The following is an 18,644-nucleotide window of genomic DNA, read 5'->3' on the forward strand; positions in this document are numbered from 1 at the left end:
CTAAAACTCTCTGGCAAGAGAACATGACAATATAAATCAAACATATTTAATACAAGAAAATAATGTAACTCAAAGTAATTTGTTTCTCATTTAGTCCCCTTTTTGTCTGATTCTATACTAGCTGATTCTGTTCTTAAAGCGTAGTAAATTAAGAGTCAAAATCAGAGCCTAGTTAAGAGATAAAGAGAACAGTGGTTTAGTAAAAGTAAACTCAACAACACAGTTAAAATTAATTGAGAAAGTTTTAATTAATAAGCATTCAAATGTACTTTACATTGATAACTGCGATACTGAAATTGTAAAACTTTAAATATTTTTCTCAAAAAAGGTTAGTGATTTTCTTCTTTTTTGGGAAACATGGAGACCCAACCACGAGCATCAATGCAGCCATTCCAGGTCACTAACCTTTAGTTAACACTAGTATCTAAATAAGTGTTCACATTTCATGTCTACAATAAGGTAGACTGTGAACTTCCTGTAGCTCTGAATTTTAGCAGAAATTCCATGAGATAATTTACAGCAATGTCAACTTTTTGGAGTGGAAACTCATACTCTACATTTGGATCACTTTTTTGCTTTGAGTGTACCTGAACTTGAGAATACAAGGCAATTTTTCTTTCCTAAATCCTCAGAAAAAGATTTTTTTGCAGTAAGTCTTCTTTATTATGTCTGGGTTGTTGTTAAGAAAGATTATCAGCTTTGTGTTTGGTTTCCCACAGTTGATAAAAATCTATCAAAAACATTATAATTTGCAAAGAAAACGTTTTTCAAAGGCTGCAGGAACCGGAAAGAAATAGCATTTCTTATTTGTATAAACACAAACATTTAAAGCTAGTTGCACTGCAGATAAACCCAATATAGTATTCAAAAGTTCTATAAAAATGAACAAGAGGTACACGTTTACTTTCATTGCTCCAACAGTCAAATGTAAATCTGCATGAGAGTTGCACTACAGCAGTTCACTGGTCCAATCTAAGAGTTCAAGGTCCTTTTTGCACATTTGGCCCACTGATGTCCACATCCCAGATAAATTCAGTTCAAAAGACGGAAATCAGGGCAAAGACTCCATATAACAAAGCACAAGGATATGCTACTAAAAGTTGCTGTCCTTCCATGGCTAATGCAGAAATAAATATTTTGGAAGCCGAAAAACTACACCATCCAATAATCACAGCAGTGAGAATGATTCCTACCATCCCTCTGTAACCAATAAGGAAAAAAGGGGGAGAGGAGGAAAAAAAAAGCAGATGAGATTAGTTTTGTAAGAACACTACAATAACCTATTCTAAAGAAAAGAATTTTAAACTTAACATTTTACATTGGCAAGTAGATACATGCAGAAATAATCACTATTTTTTTCAATGCTAAAATGTACCTCACAGTAAATTCAATGATGCTGAATCATTTCATGTGATAAATAGCTTTTTTAGAACTACATTTTACTTTTTAAAAATATAAGGTTTCTCACCCTTGGCACTACTGACACTTGGACTGGATGTAGCTTTGTTGTGGGGGCTGTTTTGCCCCCCATCAGACATCGCCAAATGTCCCCTTGGAGACAGGGTTTCTCCATGTTAGTCAGGTTGGTCTTGAACTTCCAACCTCAGGTGATCTGCCCACCTTGGCCTCCCAAAGTGTTGGTATTACAGGTGTGAGCCATCGTGCCTGGCCACACCTTTCCTTTTAACCTAACCTAAAGTATCATTCAAAAATTACACGTATTTAAAGCTGCTTACAAGTATATCTATCTGAAAAATACAGTAGGCTATTAACAGCCTCTTGTCATTAAAAAAATACATTTTTTTTCCAGTTAAGAAGCTGTCCAATAGAGTATGTATTTATTATTCATACATTTGGCACATGCCCAATGGTTTCAAGAAATTAGGTTGGATCTAGAAAATATTGAAGAGGGTAATTAAGCATAATTTGAACACTAACATCTTGAACTTTTTAAGGTAATATTTAACAATCATCCTGTTCAATTTGTTACCACTATGACAATGGTAAGTAAACACAAACTAGTGAAATTCTTTATCATGGTTAAAATAGAAATGGTATAAAAAGTTTTTAAATTTATTCTCATTACCATTGTTCTTCATCCAAAATCATTTGGCACAGTCCCTACTATCAGAGGCACTATCTAACATGTTTGCTGAAAATCGGTTATTTATCTGAAACTGAAGATGAGGCAAATCCTACTACACAGAATCGGTCAAGCAACCCCCAAAATAAAGATCAGTACTTACTGCAAAGAAAATATCACTGCAAAGCTGGAAAGTAGAATCATGGGCAGAAGACAATATCCAAGGACACTTGCCACACAACCAAATGAAACACCTGTCATGCTCATTAAGTTTAATAAACAAAACATTCCTAGACATCCAATTGCACTGATCCCATATACATAGCCAAACTGAATTTTGCCAGCCTATGGGTAAAGAAAAAGATTACAGGTTAAAGGGTAAAATATAAGTTATTTTTGGCCTTATTTCACCTGAATTGGTACATGTAGGAAATAACTGATGAGCATTAAAATCTACAGATGTATCCAGTCTTTATGTAGAGAAGTAAAAGACTGAGCAGACAGGTTTGTTATAGTCTTTATAACTTTAAAGTGCACAGATATTTCTTTCCCCATTTTCCAGTTACCATGTGAACTTGGCATAGAAGTGAGCAAAGAGAAAAAAACATAGCAGACCTAAAACAGTAAGGTTTCTAAAAAGAACTATGGATGACTTTAAGCAAATAAACTAGAGACAAGTTGGAAAGCCATTCAGAATGGAATAGGAATAGGAATAGGAGTATCAGCTGAAAATACCTAACTCCACCAAAAATACCCCAAAGCAATTAATTCTCATGGGTGGAGGTAGTAATAATCTTTCTAAGAAGAAATCTTATGATTCACTTTATATGGGTGTTAGAGGAGCAAGGACAAACGGGAAGCCAGGGTTCTGTGAGGAGGAGAGAAGAAATGGCAAGAGGAATACAATGGAAGATATTTTTTCTTTCCAAATTACTGGCTGATTTATAGTCCTTTGATTAAAAAAAGACATCAATAAGTTTAAAGCACTGCAAAGATTAGCTAAATTAGAATTATCCTACTCTTAGTCAAGTTCGTGAACAAACGTTATATTCAGGTCACATTACCACTAACACCAGTTCACAGAAAAGCCTTCAAAAAAGATCCTGATTTATCCAGTTTTTGTCACATAAAACTAAATTATGAGACTGCCCCTACAGATTATGTTAAGTAAAAAAATTATTGGGACTTTTATTAGATTGTTTGTAAATACTTGATTAAAAGCGCAGAAGTTTGAAAATGCTGAGTTCACTGAGGAATTCATTCATGGAGTAATAATAAACCTTATATCTGTACAGTGTTTTTAACTTTTCAATGCGTTCTCACATAACCTGTCTTGTTTAATCTTCAAAACAATCTTGCTAGGTAAGCAGGATAGGATTATTTTCTATGACAGAAAACTGAAGGATTAAATGATGTAGCCAAAGGCAGAGTAGGAGCACTCAGTTCAAGCCCAGCTCTTCTAACTAAAAATCCCATCTTCTATGTATTATTTATCTCTTATAATTCAGAGACATAAGATAAAATAATTATTAACAATTATCTTTACAATTTTTCTGTTTTCAATATGTCTTAACATTCTTGGGAAGCTGATAAATTGAGAAAATAATATATAGAAAAGTAATAATCAGTGTGATTATAACAAAACTTTAACCAATGTCTGAAGATTTTTTTTTTTTGTTAATGCTGTCATTAACGAAAAAGAGCAATAGTGTAAAAACTGTAAGTAATCTCCGAAAAGACAGAATTCTGATGAGGGACTGAAGCCATACCTGTTATTTACTATTGTTTCTGGTGTTTTTTCCCCCTAATAATTGAATCATTTTTTAGAATAAGAAATGATTTTTAAAACACGCTATACTTACTTCAGATGGCGAACTAACGAATAGGTATAAAAACAAGCAACTCAATACTATTTCAAACGCATCAAAAGCTTGAGGTGTATAAGCAGAGTTTCAAAATGGCTTTTGTAGAACATTTAAAATTTAAAGGTTATTTAATTGCACCCTGAAGGTTGAAATAAAAATCTTACCAGTAGCAATGTGGCTCCAAAAGCAAGGCAAAAAACCATTGGTCCTGCCAAATCAGTTTCATTCATGATGCTGCCATCTGCTACTTTTAGTGGATGTAATACTGTTAGTGTTTTTTGCCAGATGTGGTCAAAATTGATACCTAACTCTAAGGAGAAAGAAAATTTAAAAGTTAATTTGGATTTGTGATGCATTTTTTATTTATGAAAATCTATGTTGAAGCAGGAGGCAAAATGACATAGATAGCATCAAAAAAGGATCTAGCAATATTGGATGATATTATCATCATTATTGAGATAGGGTCTCGCTCTGTTACCCAGGCTAGAGTGCTGTGGCATGATCATATAGCCTTGAACTCCTGAACTCAAGTGATGTTCCCGCCTCAGCCTCTCGAGTAGTTGGGATCACAAGTGCGTGTCACAACACAAAGCTACTTTTTTACTTTTTTATTTTCTGCTGTTCTTGTTTTGAATTTTCTTTTTTTTAGGAATGGGGTCTAAAAAAAAACCAGGCTGTGTTGCTCAGACTGGTCTTGAACTCCTGTTCTCAAGAGATCCTCCAGCCTCAGCCTCACAAAGCACTGGGTTTACAGGTGTTGAGCCACTGTGCCTGGCCTGGATGATATTATTGTAGTGAGTTCTCTATGCCAGTCTTCATTGTGGTGCTCATCCCACAAATATGTCATTTCTGTATTGGTGTTGGAAAAGAGCATGGATACGATGAAACAGACACTTGTTATATCCCTCAGGTATGACTGCATAGCAAAGAATATACAAAAAGGGTTGACAGTAAGAGGTTCTTTAACTGGAGCTTCAGGAATACCTGGGGGCCCATTTAACTGTATACAAAACTGTCTCTAAGCACATGTGTGCATGTTTTTCTGAGGAGAGTATTCCTAGCTTTCATTAGATTTTCAAAGAGTATCTGGTTCAAAAAACAAGTTCAGAACTATGGCTTTCTAGATTTTTGAATGCAAGTTGAAAATCACCATTTTAAAAAAAAATTATACTTTAAGTTCTTGGGTATATGTAGAGATTGTGCAGTTTTGTTACATAGGTGTACACGTGCCATGGTGGTTTGCTGCATCCATCCCCGTCATCTACATTAGGTATTTCTCCAAATGCTATCCCTCCCCTAGCCCCTGAATCCCTGCTATCTCTCTCTCCCCTAGCCCTCCCACCCCGACAGGCCCCAGTGTGTGGAAAATCACCGTATTTTTAGTGATGCTACTACTTCTGCCAGTTTATTTCCACATAGAATAATGGATACGGTGCTTTTTCTTTTCACTTTTTCTACCAGTAGAATTTAGTGTACAAACTGAAGTAAAAGTCAACGCTGACATAATAACATACTTTATTATCACTATTAAAAGATCTATTAAAAAATTTGGTCCTCTGGCCCAATGTGGTTTCATATATACTCTATTTAAAATGAGTTGTTTAGCAGAAAACTCTCTTCTACAAGATTATTTTTTTTTTAAAGGAAAAGACAACTTCTCCAAATTAAGATGAATTTTCACTAACCAACTGAATACTATTGAGTACTATCAGGTGTTGCAACCAATCTTACCTTCTAATAAAGGTGGCTCATCCTCAAAGTTATTTCCATAGAATGACTGAGGTGAAGCTGGGGTATATGCCTGAGTTGGCTGGAAAATCTGCCCAGTGTATGGCTGTTGTGGCTGCATCATGTCTGGAGGGACAAATCGGCCTTGCTGCGAGTAGTCATAGCCAGGATACTGTCTATAAATGAAAGTAAGTTAATTTTTTCAGAAGTATTTCAACTCCTGTACAGTTATCATCCCTTAAATTCCTAAATTTTTATGTGACAGCTAGAGAACCTTAGTTGCACAAATCCCTAACATATATACTTGGCCAATTTTTAGAAATAGTGATTGAAATGATTACTAAGATCAAGCTGATTATCTACAATGAAAAGTCATAATTTTTATAGAAAATCTTCTCAATGATACCAATATTCACTTACGTAGCACTAAGCATTTAATAAACTGTTAAAGGTTAGGAGGTCAACAAATGAAAACTTTAAAATTGTCTCTATTTTTCTCCCTTAGTGAATATATACAATATAAAAATACACTATGAAATAAAATCTGTGCCTAAGAATGAATGACAGCTTAGGATGTCAGACTTTGCAATACATGTTACATAATTTTCCACTGTAATTTGGATAGCCATTGAATTACCATTCTTCTTTACTCTTCATAGTATGTTACCTTTGGCAAGTGGACAAATCTCTTTAAGAACAACCATCCATTTTAAAACAGAGTGGACAAATCAAGTTTTTGCTTTGTGAGCACTTGCTGAATATAATAGAACATTTTTAGTACACTTTGCATTTGAAGAGTACTTTTAATTTTTCATAGTTATACACTTATTGTCTCATATGATATGTGCTATAGAAAATCCTGCATCTAGAGGGAAAGCTTATCACAGCTATTTCAGTGACAATGACAAGAGGGAAGAGGATACTGAAGCCACATCTTTAAACATCTGTTCCACCATGTTCTGAAAAAAATCCAACTATTGATGGGACTAATCAAATGATATACTAAGAAACACAGATGTGAAATAGTTACTTTAAAAGATATTCTAAAAAATGAGAGCTGAGAAGCATTAGAAATCCTTTACTCTAATTCCCATTTAAATTACTATAATCATGTCAGTCTTCCTTGAAGTGAGGCTCACTTTATTCATTTTTGAGAAAATATCTGCCAAATGCTGAAGTTTGAATAGCCATAGTTTATCAGATGTTCTTTCAAATAAAAATGGTCTTCAGGAGTACCAGACAATTCAGCTTGCACAGGTGCTTTTCGTAAAGACAGTCATTGTATTTTAGTATGCAGTAAATACTAAATTTTGTCACACAGAATATTAAAGAAATATGTGTACTAAAGGGTCAGGGTTTAATAAAATAATTCTTCCTGCTTCTTCAAGAGAATCCTTAAACGTAATTGACTCCCTGCCCACTCTCCAACAAGTCCACAGAGTGATGAAGAATATGATGACTGCTAGAACAACTTGATGCCACTACCTTGAGTCATACTCAGGTACCAGCAGTTTTACCAGTCAATACTTTTGCAACAGCACTGCAAAGGTTAACATACCTAAAAAGGTACATGGTATCTTAGCATTGTTATGAAAATAACATTCACCTTAGAGAATCTCAGAAGAATCTGAAGGACCCTCTGTAGTCTAGAGCCTAAATTTAAGAACTGCTGATATACACCCATAAATTTCATGAAAGCAATTTCTTGTTTCAAAGATGGCACCATCATTCCATCTTCAAGAGGAAAGGTGAGAATTACAGCATCATAGAATTTTACTATTTTCCTTTTCTGGCAGGACCTATTCAGGAAAATTTCTGACTTACTCCTGCTGGTTTTAAACTAAAACATGGTATGGCACACATGATCTTTATAGACTAAAGCAACATACTTTCATGGCAGGAAGAGTAGCAGACACTAAATTAATACTCTCATAAGTACTCTGTACCAACAACAAAGACAAAGTCCCTTAACATATTGGGTTGTACCCAAGTTCATGGAAATCCTCAAATACTCCATAAAGATACTATCAGGTAAATCAAAGGAGAAAAAACATAATAGTTTTTATACTTTAAAAAATGTAACTTGGTATTATTATATATTTCATATGCATATCTAGAATACAATGTGGAACCTGTCCAATTTTCCATTTGTATAACTCAACGGATTATGATCCAAGGGTCTTTTATACTTTTTGTTTTTCTTTTTTGGTGAATGGATGTATAATGATACTTGCGAAACACCTATAGAAGAAGCCACAAAATGTTAAAGCCGACTTCATACGGAAAATGCAGAACTGTGTACTAGTAAAAAATCAAGTTAAAAACTTAAAGACAACACAAGTAATATGCTATTTGCACCTAGATTTTCACCAGTGGAGAGCTAAATGTTATTGGCGGATCTTTGTTACCAAGTTAGCAAATCAAACAAAATATTATTTGGTTAATTGAGATGGATGTTTAAAATGCCAGTAGATTGCAGATCTACTTGAAGGTACACACAGAAGAGTTCAATTCTTAAAAAATAAATCTCAGAAACTCAAATTTATTACCGTTAATACATTAGGCTTCTTTTTTTCCCAGGCATCATCTATAAAGCCAAGTTTATAGCAATAATGGTTATATAATCACCCGGAATAAAGCTTCACTAGTACTGAAGCAGTGCTTACAGGCACATAATTTGGTTGGAATGAAACTGTGAGATAGCAACAAGTGCTAACTAGAACAAGTTGTTTAGAATATCTAAATTGCTGTATGGAGAACTGAAATGACTGTTAAATGAAATGAGACTGTAAGTCACACCTTTTAACTGAAGCAAACGTGGACAGGACAGAAAAGAAAGGCAGAGACAGATAAATTCCATAGGCTGCAATCTAAATGGAATAATTCTGTTGAGTCTAACTATAAAAAAACTATTCGGTTAAAAACAGGCCTGCATACAGAGACAGGTTCTCTGAAGCCCTGTTGCTGCTTTAGGCAAGGGTTTATTAGATGGACTCTGGCTCTCCTATACACAGGGCAATCACCAAAAATACATATTTAGGTAAATGAATGAACGGAAATATCTCAATACAAATTTTCCAATTCTGCCCATTAACTGATCAAAACAGATAAATCCTCATTGATATGTAATTAAGAATTTAACAGAAAAGAGAAATGAATCAGAGGGTATTCTGACATGCTCACTACCAATGTTCAACTGTGTTAAGTTTTAGAGGGTAAAACAAAGCCTTAGAATATAACAAATTAAGCAGACTCAAAGGGTCTATAGTTTTAGAAAGGATAGCCTAGCCAAGACAGACTATTACAGAGCAAGAGTCAATTTAAATTTAGTTTTGTTTCTTAAATTCTTGGGCATTCTAATCCAAACACATTCTGGTATTGCATGTTTCTCACAAACTGACAGATACATAACCTTCCCCTGCCCTCGCTGTGGAACAGTCTTTATGAGGTTTTTAATTCAGGATCCATGGATGAACATCGTATAACACATGAATTGTCTTAAGTTACATATGCACATTTATTTTGGTGTTTGAATGAATGCATGTATTTATGGGAAAGAGGCCAGTTGTAATAAGATTCCCAAAGAGGGGCCGGGAGCGGTGGCTCAAGCCTGTAATCCTAGCACTTTGGGAGGCCGAGGCGGGTGGATCACGAGGTTAAGAGATCGAGACCATCCTGGTCAACATGGTGAATGAAACCCCGTCTCTACTTAAAAAAAAAAATTAGCTGGGTATGGTGGCGCATGTCTGTAATCTCAGCTACTCGGGAGACTGAGGCAGGAGAATTGCCTGAACCCAGGAGGCGGAGGTTGCGGTGAGCTGAGATCGCGCCATTGCACCACAACCTGGGTAACAAGAGCGAAACTCCGTCTCAAAAAAAAAAAAGATTCCCAAAGAGATCCAGAACCATCTAAAAAAGTTTAAGCAACCTAATATAGGAAGCTCCTTTATTTGACAGGAAGCCATTAAGATTATCTCTGGGGTCCTAAGAAACTAAGGAGACTATGTTCTAGATGAGATTGCTAGAAAGACTTCAGTTCATTGTATTTTTGTCACAAACACCAGGTACTATAAAAAGATCATTTTTAAAAAAAAGTTCAGAGGCTCATGGCTCTGAGTCCACCTTCTCAGTATGCAACTGACAACATGTGTGGTACCAACCATAAGGGTTTCAGAAAGAGGAGTAATAAAAATGATTATCAACTGCTGTATGAAAACCACCTGATGATTAATAATAGTGACCTTAAACTGTTAAATAATGTCATTAAGCACTTTCAGTTAGCACTGATAAAAGTCTCAGAGTTGGACTGATTTTACTACTAACAAAAGATATTAATTTTTCACTCTTCCCATGAACTAACAACAGCCTATCTCCTAGGTATCTAAAGCTCCCATCTTCATCTAAATACAGAAATACTGTTACTAGAAAACAGTTCTTCAAACAAGCTACTTTTCCATTCATGGTACACCTGAAGATTTTGCAGAAGATAACCAACTCTAAATAGAGCAATACTTTCAAACCCAAACCAGTCACATGTCACATGTCTCTCCTGAGGAAGAAGATTATGCATGAAAGATAATATTCCTGATAAAAGACATGTTCACACATTGTTTTAGGTAGAACCAAATATTCTAAATATGTGTTTTCCCTGCAATGTAGACTAAATTAATTGCCAAAGATGAAAAATTACTTGCTATAAGGTCCTCCACTTCCTCCATAATCATAGGACTGCTGTGACTGATCATCGATGCTGTAACTTGTCTGGTAGAAATCCGTGTTTAAGTTTTCAAAACCGGACATTGCAAATAATCTGTAATAAATAAGAGAAATGGTGAATATTGCTTATGCCCAAGATCCTACTGAATTCATTCCTGGCAGTCTGCTTAAGCAAATACAGAACACAACAAATATTTTTTTCAGTAATGCGGGGGGCACGGTGGAGGTCAGGGAGGAAATGCAGCATTCGAAAGGCGGTACCGGAGAGAGAGTAAGAAAATGTCTATTCCCGAAGTTGCGGCCCAGTAAGACAACTCCACCTTAGGAGCTGATGTGCCTTCCGTTAGGGGCGAGGTCGTGGGAGTGGTGGTTCCACAGGGGTCTAAAATATCGATAATAACAAAAATGATTTTTCACCTTGGGACAGGGCTTTACAGCTGACAACGCGACTGCTTCCTTGAAACATAAGGCCTGCCGCCTGCCAGGGAAGTGCAGAATCTTGGAAGGTCGCGCCTGAGGTGCAGGGGCCCGCATCAGGGCAAGGGCTTGAAGGGGAGCGAGGGTCTGAGCGAAAGGACCAGGGCGCGGCGCCAAAAGACGGCAACAAGCCCATTTGCACAGGTGTGGAGAGAAGCCGAACAGTGTGCCATGAGCCTGGGTCACTCACCAAACGCTGAGGCTGCGCCGGCGGCAAAGGCAGTAGCTTCAGCAGTCCCAAACAATCCCCAAACTCAGTTTCAGACCCTGAACTAGCCCCGTTGCTACGTGTCACAGGGCCAAAGAACTGCTTCCGGGGCATGCCCGCTCGCGCAGGCGTGTTGGCAGGTTTTGCGTTCTCCTCTTTGGTTGGGCAGCGGTGGGCAGGGGGAGGAGAAACGAATTTGGAGCATGCGCAGTATGTAATCCGCCTTCGGCGGGCCAATGCGAAGGGGGAAAGTGTTTCCGGCAGCCTTGCTAGCGGTGGAACCAGGAAAGCGCAGGCGCAGCAATTGCTGCTTACGGTGAGGTCTTTCTCAGACCGAGATATTGGTGCGGGAGGCGCTAAAATGAGACAGAAGGAGCCCCTTCTCCTGTCCACAAACTCCAGTGCCCCAGTGTCTGCATTTATTGTGATTCAAGCACGGTGCTTAAGAGTTTATATGTATTATGTAATCTTTACAATCCAATGAGATGGTTACTCTGTTACTTCCCTTTTATAAGTGAGGCTATTAAGTGTGCATTCATTCTGTGCTAGCTGGGGAATGCACTGTGGTAAATATAAGCTGTATGATATCTACGCATCTGGAGTTGGTGGTGGAGAGGGGTAATCAAACACACACAAATGCACGTGAAATTGCTACTAATATTCTTTAGTGCTCCATAATTCTTTGAAAGAGTGTAACTAACATTCATCTGTGAAGAAATCTGTAAAGCCGCTATAAGAGGATTATCGAAGGGTGAATGGGAGTTAGAGAAGAGGAGAAAAAAGAGGAAAGGGCAAGGGTAAAGGAAGACAAGGCAAAATAGCCTGAATATCTTAGGCAAAGAAAACAATATATGCAAGACCTGGGAAGCATGAAAGATGAAATCGGGTTCTAAACTTAAGCATTATTGACATTTTGGGTCTAGATGATTCTTCGTTGGGGGCTGCCCTGTGCGTGTAAGATGCTTAGCAGTAGCATCCCTAACCTCTAGCCATTAGATGCCAGTACTCCCCACAACCCACCACTACCACCAAGTTGACACTAAAGTGACAGCTAAAAAGTTGACACTAAAGTGACAGTTGTCACCAAGTGACAGCTAAAAATCTCTCCAGATATTGTCAAATCCAAATGGCCCTGGGGTGGAGGCGGGGACATCAGCTGAATTTGGGAACCACTCTTCTCTGAGAAACCTGAGTGACTGGAAGAGCAAATAAGGGGAGCCACATGAATTGAGGCTGATATAATAGGAAGGGGCCAGGAAATATATCCTGTGGAATTTGTGTGTTGGTTTTGAAAGAAGTGAAGATTGTGAACTGATGAGTGATGTTTAGATTGTTTTCTTTTGAAAACGAATGCTTTGGCTGCTGTGTTAAATCACTTTCTCAAGGTGGTGGAATCCTTAATATTGTGACTCTAAATACCATGTTATTAGCTAATGAGCAGAACTTTCTTCAGGGTTTATAGTAATAAGATTTATCATGAAACATTGCATTATTTTCTGGGATCAAAATCCTGAGGCCCTCACAAAAGAAGCCAGACCATTGTTTGGGGACTGGTTTCCAAAGGAACAATAAAATTTCACTGAAAAAATTTCTCTCAACACCTCCCATCACAATAAAACACAAGTAAAACTAAAACAAACAAATACGCTACCCTCCAAACAAAAATAGCAACACCAAAAGGATATAACAACCAAACCAAAAAGCCTAGGATTATACTCTAGAGACCAACAGGTAGCTACCCTTTGAGGTTTTTACTCCATTGGTGAATTTATTTATTTATTTATTTTTATGGATACATAATAGTTGTCCATATTTATGAGAAAAATGTGGTAGTTTGATGCAAGCATACAATGTGTAATAATGAAAGCTGGGTAATTGAGATATATCTGTCAACTCAGACATTTATCATTATTTTGTGTAGAGAAAATTCTAAATCCTAGTTATTTTGAACTATACAGTAAATTATTGTTAACTATAGTTACCCTATTTTGCCACTGAACACTAGATTTTTGTACCTTCTATCTAACTATATTTTTGAATTTCTGAAATTGATCATTCAAGTGTTTAATTTACCATCTTTCAGTTTAGCATATATTGGTTTAGGTATCATCTGCACAACTTTAGGTAGAATAATCACTTATTATGATTTGCTAGAGACAGTCCCATTGTCCCATTTTCTGCCTATTTTTACTTACCCCCAGCATAATTATTAATATTGTTTCCTTTTAGTCTAAAAAATATCCTACTTGCATTGATAAACTTTGTGATTGTACTTTCTTTAAGCTACATTATCCATGAAGCTGAGTTTCTAGTCATCAACAATAGGCAATAATTATCTACTTAATAATCTTATGGTTAATAATGTTATGAGATTTTATAGTTGCCTTCTCTCCCTTCTGTTTTTTAGTTAATATGTCATGGAAAATTGTGCCAGAAAATTATGGTTTGAACATGGACAGTTTTCTCCTATCTTCAGCTATATCCACAAGCACCACATGAAATGGCGATCTGGCAGCTCTGTGTGTATCAGTCAAGTTCCGCAATGAGACCTGACAATTATGGTAAAAACCAATATAAATACCCAGTGTTTGTTTTTCCTCTCCCTACATAATAACTATGTAACCTCTTTTCCAAAATATGACAATTATATTTCCCCCAAATTATCTTTTTTCCCTTGCAAAAGAGTTTCCTCATCAGGTCTCCTGTATTAGGTTATTCAAATTCTGCTTCTTTTATTTCAATTATTTTACTTCGAACAATGAATAGTTTTGGGAAGACAGATTTGCCTGTAATGGCGTTGAATGCTTTTGTACAGAACTGGTTTTTTAAAGCAAAGAAAGTTAACCCCGATTTTATAACTATTCCTGGAAGCTGAACTTCAATATTGCAAGTGTTACATGTTGTTAAAAAAAAAAAAAAGTCTTTTAAAGATAACATTTAAAGCAGTATTGCAAATACTGTAAATATTTTCATTGTAGAGATCAATAATACCCTCTTAAGTAACAAATAAAAACATTTCTAATGTCAAGTGAATAGGTATTGTGGCTTGGAATATGAATTTCAATGAAGGCACTGAAGTACTAAAGCCCTGGAAGTCAGTATTTCAAGTAGCTTAGATAGCAGGTGAGAGAATGTGAAAGACAGCATGGGAGAAATCCAAGTGGGCTCTAATGAGCGCAAAGCCACTCATGCCAAAGGTAAAAGTGAAGCATTTAAAAATATAGCAGCTAACACCTATATATATTTCAAGCATTTGTGTGCCAAGCATTTCTTTAAGCACTTTGCACTTTTTGACTCAATTACTCCTCCTAACAACCCAATGAGGTAGGTGCCATGTAACTCCCATTTGACACGTAGGAAATTGAGGGCAGAGTAATTTGTTAAACATTATTATGCTAGAAAATAGTAGACTAGAGATTTTGAACTCGTTCCGGAGTCCTTATGCTAAACCACTAGGCTGTATTGTTATTATTACGAAATGTGAATGTAGAAAAGGCAATAATTCTGATTAATGTACTAATTTATCTAAAATGTGATTGCTGATATCTATATAAACTAAAATTGCAACTAGACATTTGAAAATTGCATCTGTGTCTCCACATTTATATACATTCAAGTTGATAGAAAATATTTTCTGTAATCTCATTGGGCAAATAATATTTAAACCTTATGTTTAAGTTTACATTACATTAGTCTTGTATAATAATCGATATTGCATGGTAGTTAAGGGTACAGGCCCTGGAGCCAAACTACGTGGATTTACATTCTGTACTACTTACGAGCCATGGATCTTCAGTAATTTATTCAAACTTTGTGCCTCACTTTTCTCATCTGTAAAAGCAAGGTAAGAGAATTCATTGCTAAAAGGATTGTATGATATAATGTATTCTAGTATAAGTGTGTAAGTACTAAATATCCAATAAATATTTGCAATAATTATTGATGAATCTATGTAGCTACAGAAGCAATATGATTTCTTCAGGAAAAATGGGCTTTTAGAAAGCTATAAGGATGGATTTGAACAAGCTAACTACTTCTAAGATCAATTATAAACATTCACTCTGTTCCCCTTGCTGATTCTGTATTATATTATAATTTGCTTTTTGATACTGTGGAGTGTATTAAAATATGCTTTTTTATCTCTGTCCATGATTTTTCAAATTTAGCTTGACTGCATTGTAAATTTTAGTCTCATAAGTATTAAGAACTACCTATATTTAGAGCAATTATATTTGAAAATTGTTAAAATATAATTGCTATTTTATTCACCTTCTTTCCCTCATATTTTTTTCTTGATATGTTCTTCTCATATTTTATTTTCTTGATATGCTTCATCTTATTTCAAATACTATAAAAAAAGTCCATCTTTCTGCTTTTTCTTTCTCTCCTCTCTTCCCCTAACACACAGAATTTATCGCGAGACAGAGCATAAGATAATTTATATTGTGGACAATATATTTATTTGCAAAGAAAGCAAAAGGCAGTGTCCCAGGCAAGTGAAATCATACGCATAACAACTTTTAAAGATGTAGTGTTTCTTAAAATCATAGATGTGTCAGATTTTATTATACTCAGTGAGAGAGCAGCTTGAAAATTACTGCAAGCATGATATATTATGGTTTAGGTTCCTCTAGGCAGCTTACTTTTTATATTTTTCTGTTAGAATTCTTCATGACCGTATCTGTTGCCCATTTTTAATGTGGCTGTTTGTTTTTCTTGTTGATTTCTTTAACTTCCTTAGTAATTCTGGTTATTAAATCTTTGTTGGATGCATACTTTGTAAATTTTGTAGATTGTTTACTTTTGCTGTGCAGAAGCTCTCTAGTTTAATTAGGTCCCACTTGTCAATTTTTGTTTTTGTTGCAATTGCTTTTGGGGACTTAACAAAAAACCCATTGCCGGGGCCAATGTTGAGAAGGGTATTTTCTGGGTTTCCTTCTACGATTAAAAAAAAAGAGGAATTCTTCACGTTCCTCTCAATTAGAGTTATTTTAAAGAAGGTTAATGCTTGAACCATGGTAAGTATCATGAGGTCATATCTATGTAACTATATCATTGTACTTTGTGCGGAAATGATTTTTTACTTTACTCCACACTTTACTGCTGTTGAGGAATGGAAGGAATGAGACTAAAGTGACGGTTTGAAAAGAATTGCATTCAGACTGGATTAGTTTCCTAGGGCTGCTGTAGCAAGGTACCACAAACTGGGTGGCCTACATAAATGAAATGTATTGTCTTAGAGTTCTGGAGGTTAGAAATTTGAAATCAAGGTTTTGGCAGGGTTGGTTCCTTCTGAGGGCTGTGAGGGTGAATCTGCTCCATGCCTCTTTTGTAGCTTTTGCTGGTTTGGAAACAGTCTTTGACATTCCTTATCTTGTAGCTGCATCACTCCAATCTGTGCCTTCATCTTTACATGATCTTCACATAGTCTCTCTGTGTATGCCTGTCTTTGTGTCCAAATTTCCCTTATTAAAGAGCACCAGTCATATTGGTGTAGCACCTACCCTAATGACTTCATTTTAAACTTGACTATCTCTTTAAAGATCTTATTTTCAAATATGGTCACATTCTGATGTCTTGGGAGTAAGGACTTCAACGTATCTTTCAGGGGATGTGAATTCATATCAGCTTTATGATGTTACTGCATTCTTTTGCACAGATGTAGACTGAATCTTTTGTTATACACATGCTCAATCAAAAGAACAATAATCTGATTTTTTTTCACTTTGATTAGCTATTCATGTCAATGTCAATTTGTTGTCACTATTGCAGAGTAGCAAACCTTTTGAACCAAATCTGTAGCAACGGAGTCTTCAACTGCATCCTTTTGGATATCTAGTTTAACACTTGGCTCAAAGTAAACTCCTTACATTGGGTTTAAAGTCAGTGCCCTGCTTGTAGAAGGACACCTGCTGGAATGTTTTTCATCAGACTTTTTGAAACAAAGTAAGAGGTTATTACATTATAAATGAGTAAAAGCCTGCTAAAGGAAAATCTTAATGTCTACAGTACTAATTCTTAAACAATGTTATTTTATTGATTCTTTTTCACTTGTGATGATTTTTTAAAAATATAAAGTAGAACTCTAAAAGTAGGCATTTTGATTTTTTAGTTTCTTCCATAGAAGAAAGCGTTATTATATTTATAATGCTTTTAATGTACTTAGATATGATTTTTTGTTACTAAGATTAATTATAATACTTAACTCTTTTCCTTAAATGAGGATTCTTTTATTTTAAAACAGAGACATGTGAAATCAAATGTCTGATTTTAATTGAATTCTGCAAATTTAGATCTAGAAGTCAAAGACAAACACTTTTTTTCCTTTTGATTTTATGTTAAGTAGTCAAGGTGTTTTTTATTCTTCTCCTGCAGTCCTAATTTTGTACAGTTTAATGAAAATTATAAATCCCCTACTATCTGTGATAATGAAGTTTCCTCTGTGGAAGAGAATATAAACATTTCATAACTGTTGCTAAGATGTTATTTTGGAAAGATTAACATCATTTAAAATATTATTTGATTTCAGATTTATAACTATCATTTCTTTTCTGGACTCTAATGAAAAGTTGTTCTTTTAAATTCCAAAATTGGCTTCTGTACTAAATATTATAACATACTACTTCCCCTTCCCACTCCCTGGAAATTAAATGTCTCAACTTCACATTAAAATTTTGAGAGGCCTCTAGGAAATTAGCCTGAATTTACTCAGATAGCTCTAAAGTTAACAAGAATAGACCGATCTTCATAGAATAATCAGGACAGCAAGTGCATCAGAAAGTGACCGAAACATCCCTCATTTAACTGGCTTCACATATTGAGAATTAAAGAGAATTAAAACTGCAGGAACTTTGAGATAATTCATTCCCCATTCTTTTATTTTACAAATGAGGATCTGAGGCCAGGAGAAGTGAAGGGATGTGTTGTAATACACTTAGGTGTGCTGCCTTGACATTTCTGACCTCACAGGGTCCTAAAGATTTACAGCCATGTGTTCCCTTACTCTTGCCAGATATGTCCCCTACCCAGCAGGAAAGGCTCCCCACCAGGCTGGTTCAGCCACCCAACTCAGGCCTCAACCCAAGTGGTTTTTGCCTTCTTACAAGCTGGCGAAATTATTCAAAGAAGCCAATTACATCCCCTTCCTACCATGGGAACCAGGAGGCAACTTACCCTCTAGTTGCTGTACACCACAGGCCCTGCCAATTTGCTCTACTCCTGAGTGTAACTACTATGTATCCCTGAATGGTGTGCAGAGTCTTCTCACCCAGGCTGTTAGTGTATGTGATTAATAAACTGCTGCCAGTCTCATCTGTCCAGTGTTGAGTATATCATGTACTCATCCATCTTGTATTATCCGGGGACGTGGATTCTTCCTTCACCAACATGGTGGATAGGAAACTATCAGAACAAGGGATTTGATCAGTTTTACTAAAATGGCTAGTATCTGATTCACTGTTGTATCTTGTCTGTGGCTTTCAGCTAGCACATTACAAAGATTGGGTGATAAATAAGTGATTGTAACCATCAGAAACTCTATTAAACAGAGGTTATATTTACTTTTGTA

The 18,644-nt window shown here is 35.9% G+C and overlaps 1 protein-coding gene and 1 long non-coding RNA gene across 3 annotated transcripts; one reads left to right on the forward strand and one right to left on the reverse strand.

Annotated features, from left to right (window-relative positions):
• Positions 1-223: 223 nt before the first annotated feature.
• On the reverse strand, positions 224-11,178 carry YIPF5 (Yip1 domain family member 5). Of its 2 annotated transcripts, none has more exons than XM_002744321.7 (6): positions 11,060-11,178; positions 10,367-10,486; positions 5,680-5,852; positions 4,113-4,258; positions 2,247-2,428; positions 224-1,200 (listed from the first exon to the last, which is right to left on the reverse strand). In XM_002744321.7, exons 2-6 carry the CDS (start codon positions 10,474-10,476, stop codon positions 1,038-1,040), a joined length of 774 nt encoding a protein of 257 aa, XP_002744367.1. In that variant the 5' UTR covers positions 10,477-10,486; positions 11,060-11,178; the 3' UTR covers positions 224-1,037. The 2 variants fall into 2 exon arrangements, with proteins under 2 accessions (XP_002744367.1, XP_008985226.1); XM_008986978.5 differs by having other exon boundaries at positions 10,810-11,178.
• Positions 11,179-11,300: 122 nt separating this feature from the next.
• On the forward strand, positions 11,301-14,105 carry LOC128930531 (uncharacterized). Its single transcript, XR_008478681.2, has 2 exons — positions 11,301-11,393; positions 13,485-14,105. It is a non-coding gene; the product is annotated as an uncharacterized LOC128930531 (long non-coding RNA).
• Positions 14,106-18,644: the final 4,539 nt, after the last annotated feature.

The sequence above is a fragment of the Callithrix jacchus genome, chromosome 2 (assembly GCF_049354715.1).
Source record: "Callithrix jacchus isolate 240 chromosome 2, calJac240_pri, whole genome shotgun sequence".
NCBI lineage: Eukaryota > Metazoa > Chordata > Mammalia > Primates > Cebidae > Callithrix > Callithrix jacchus.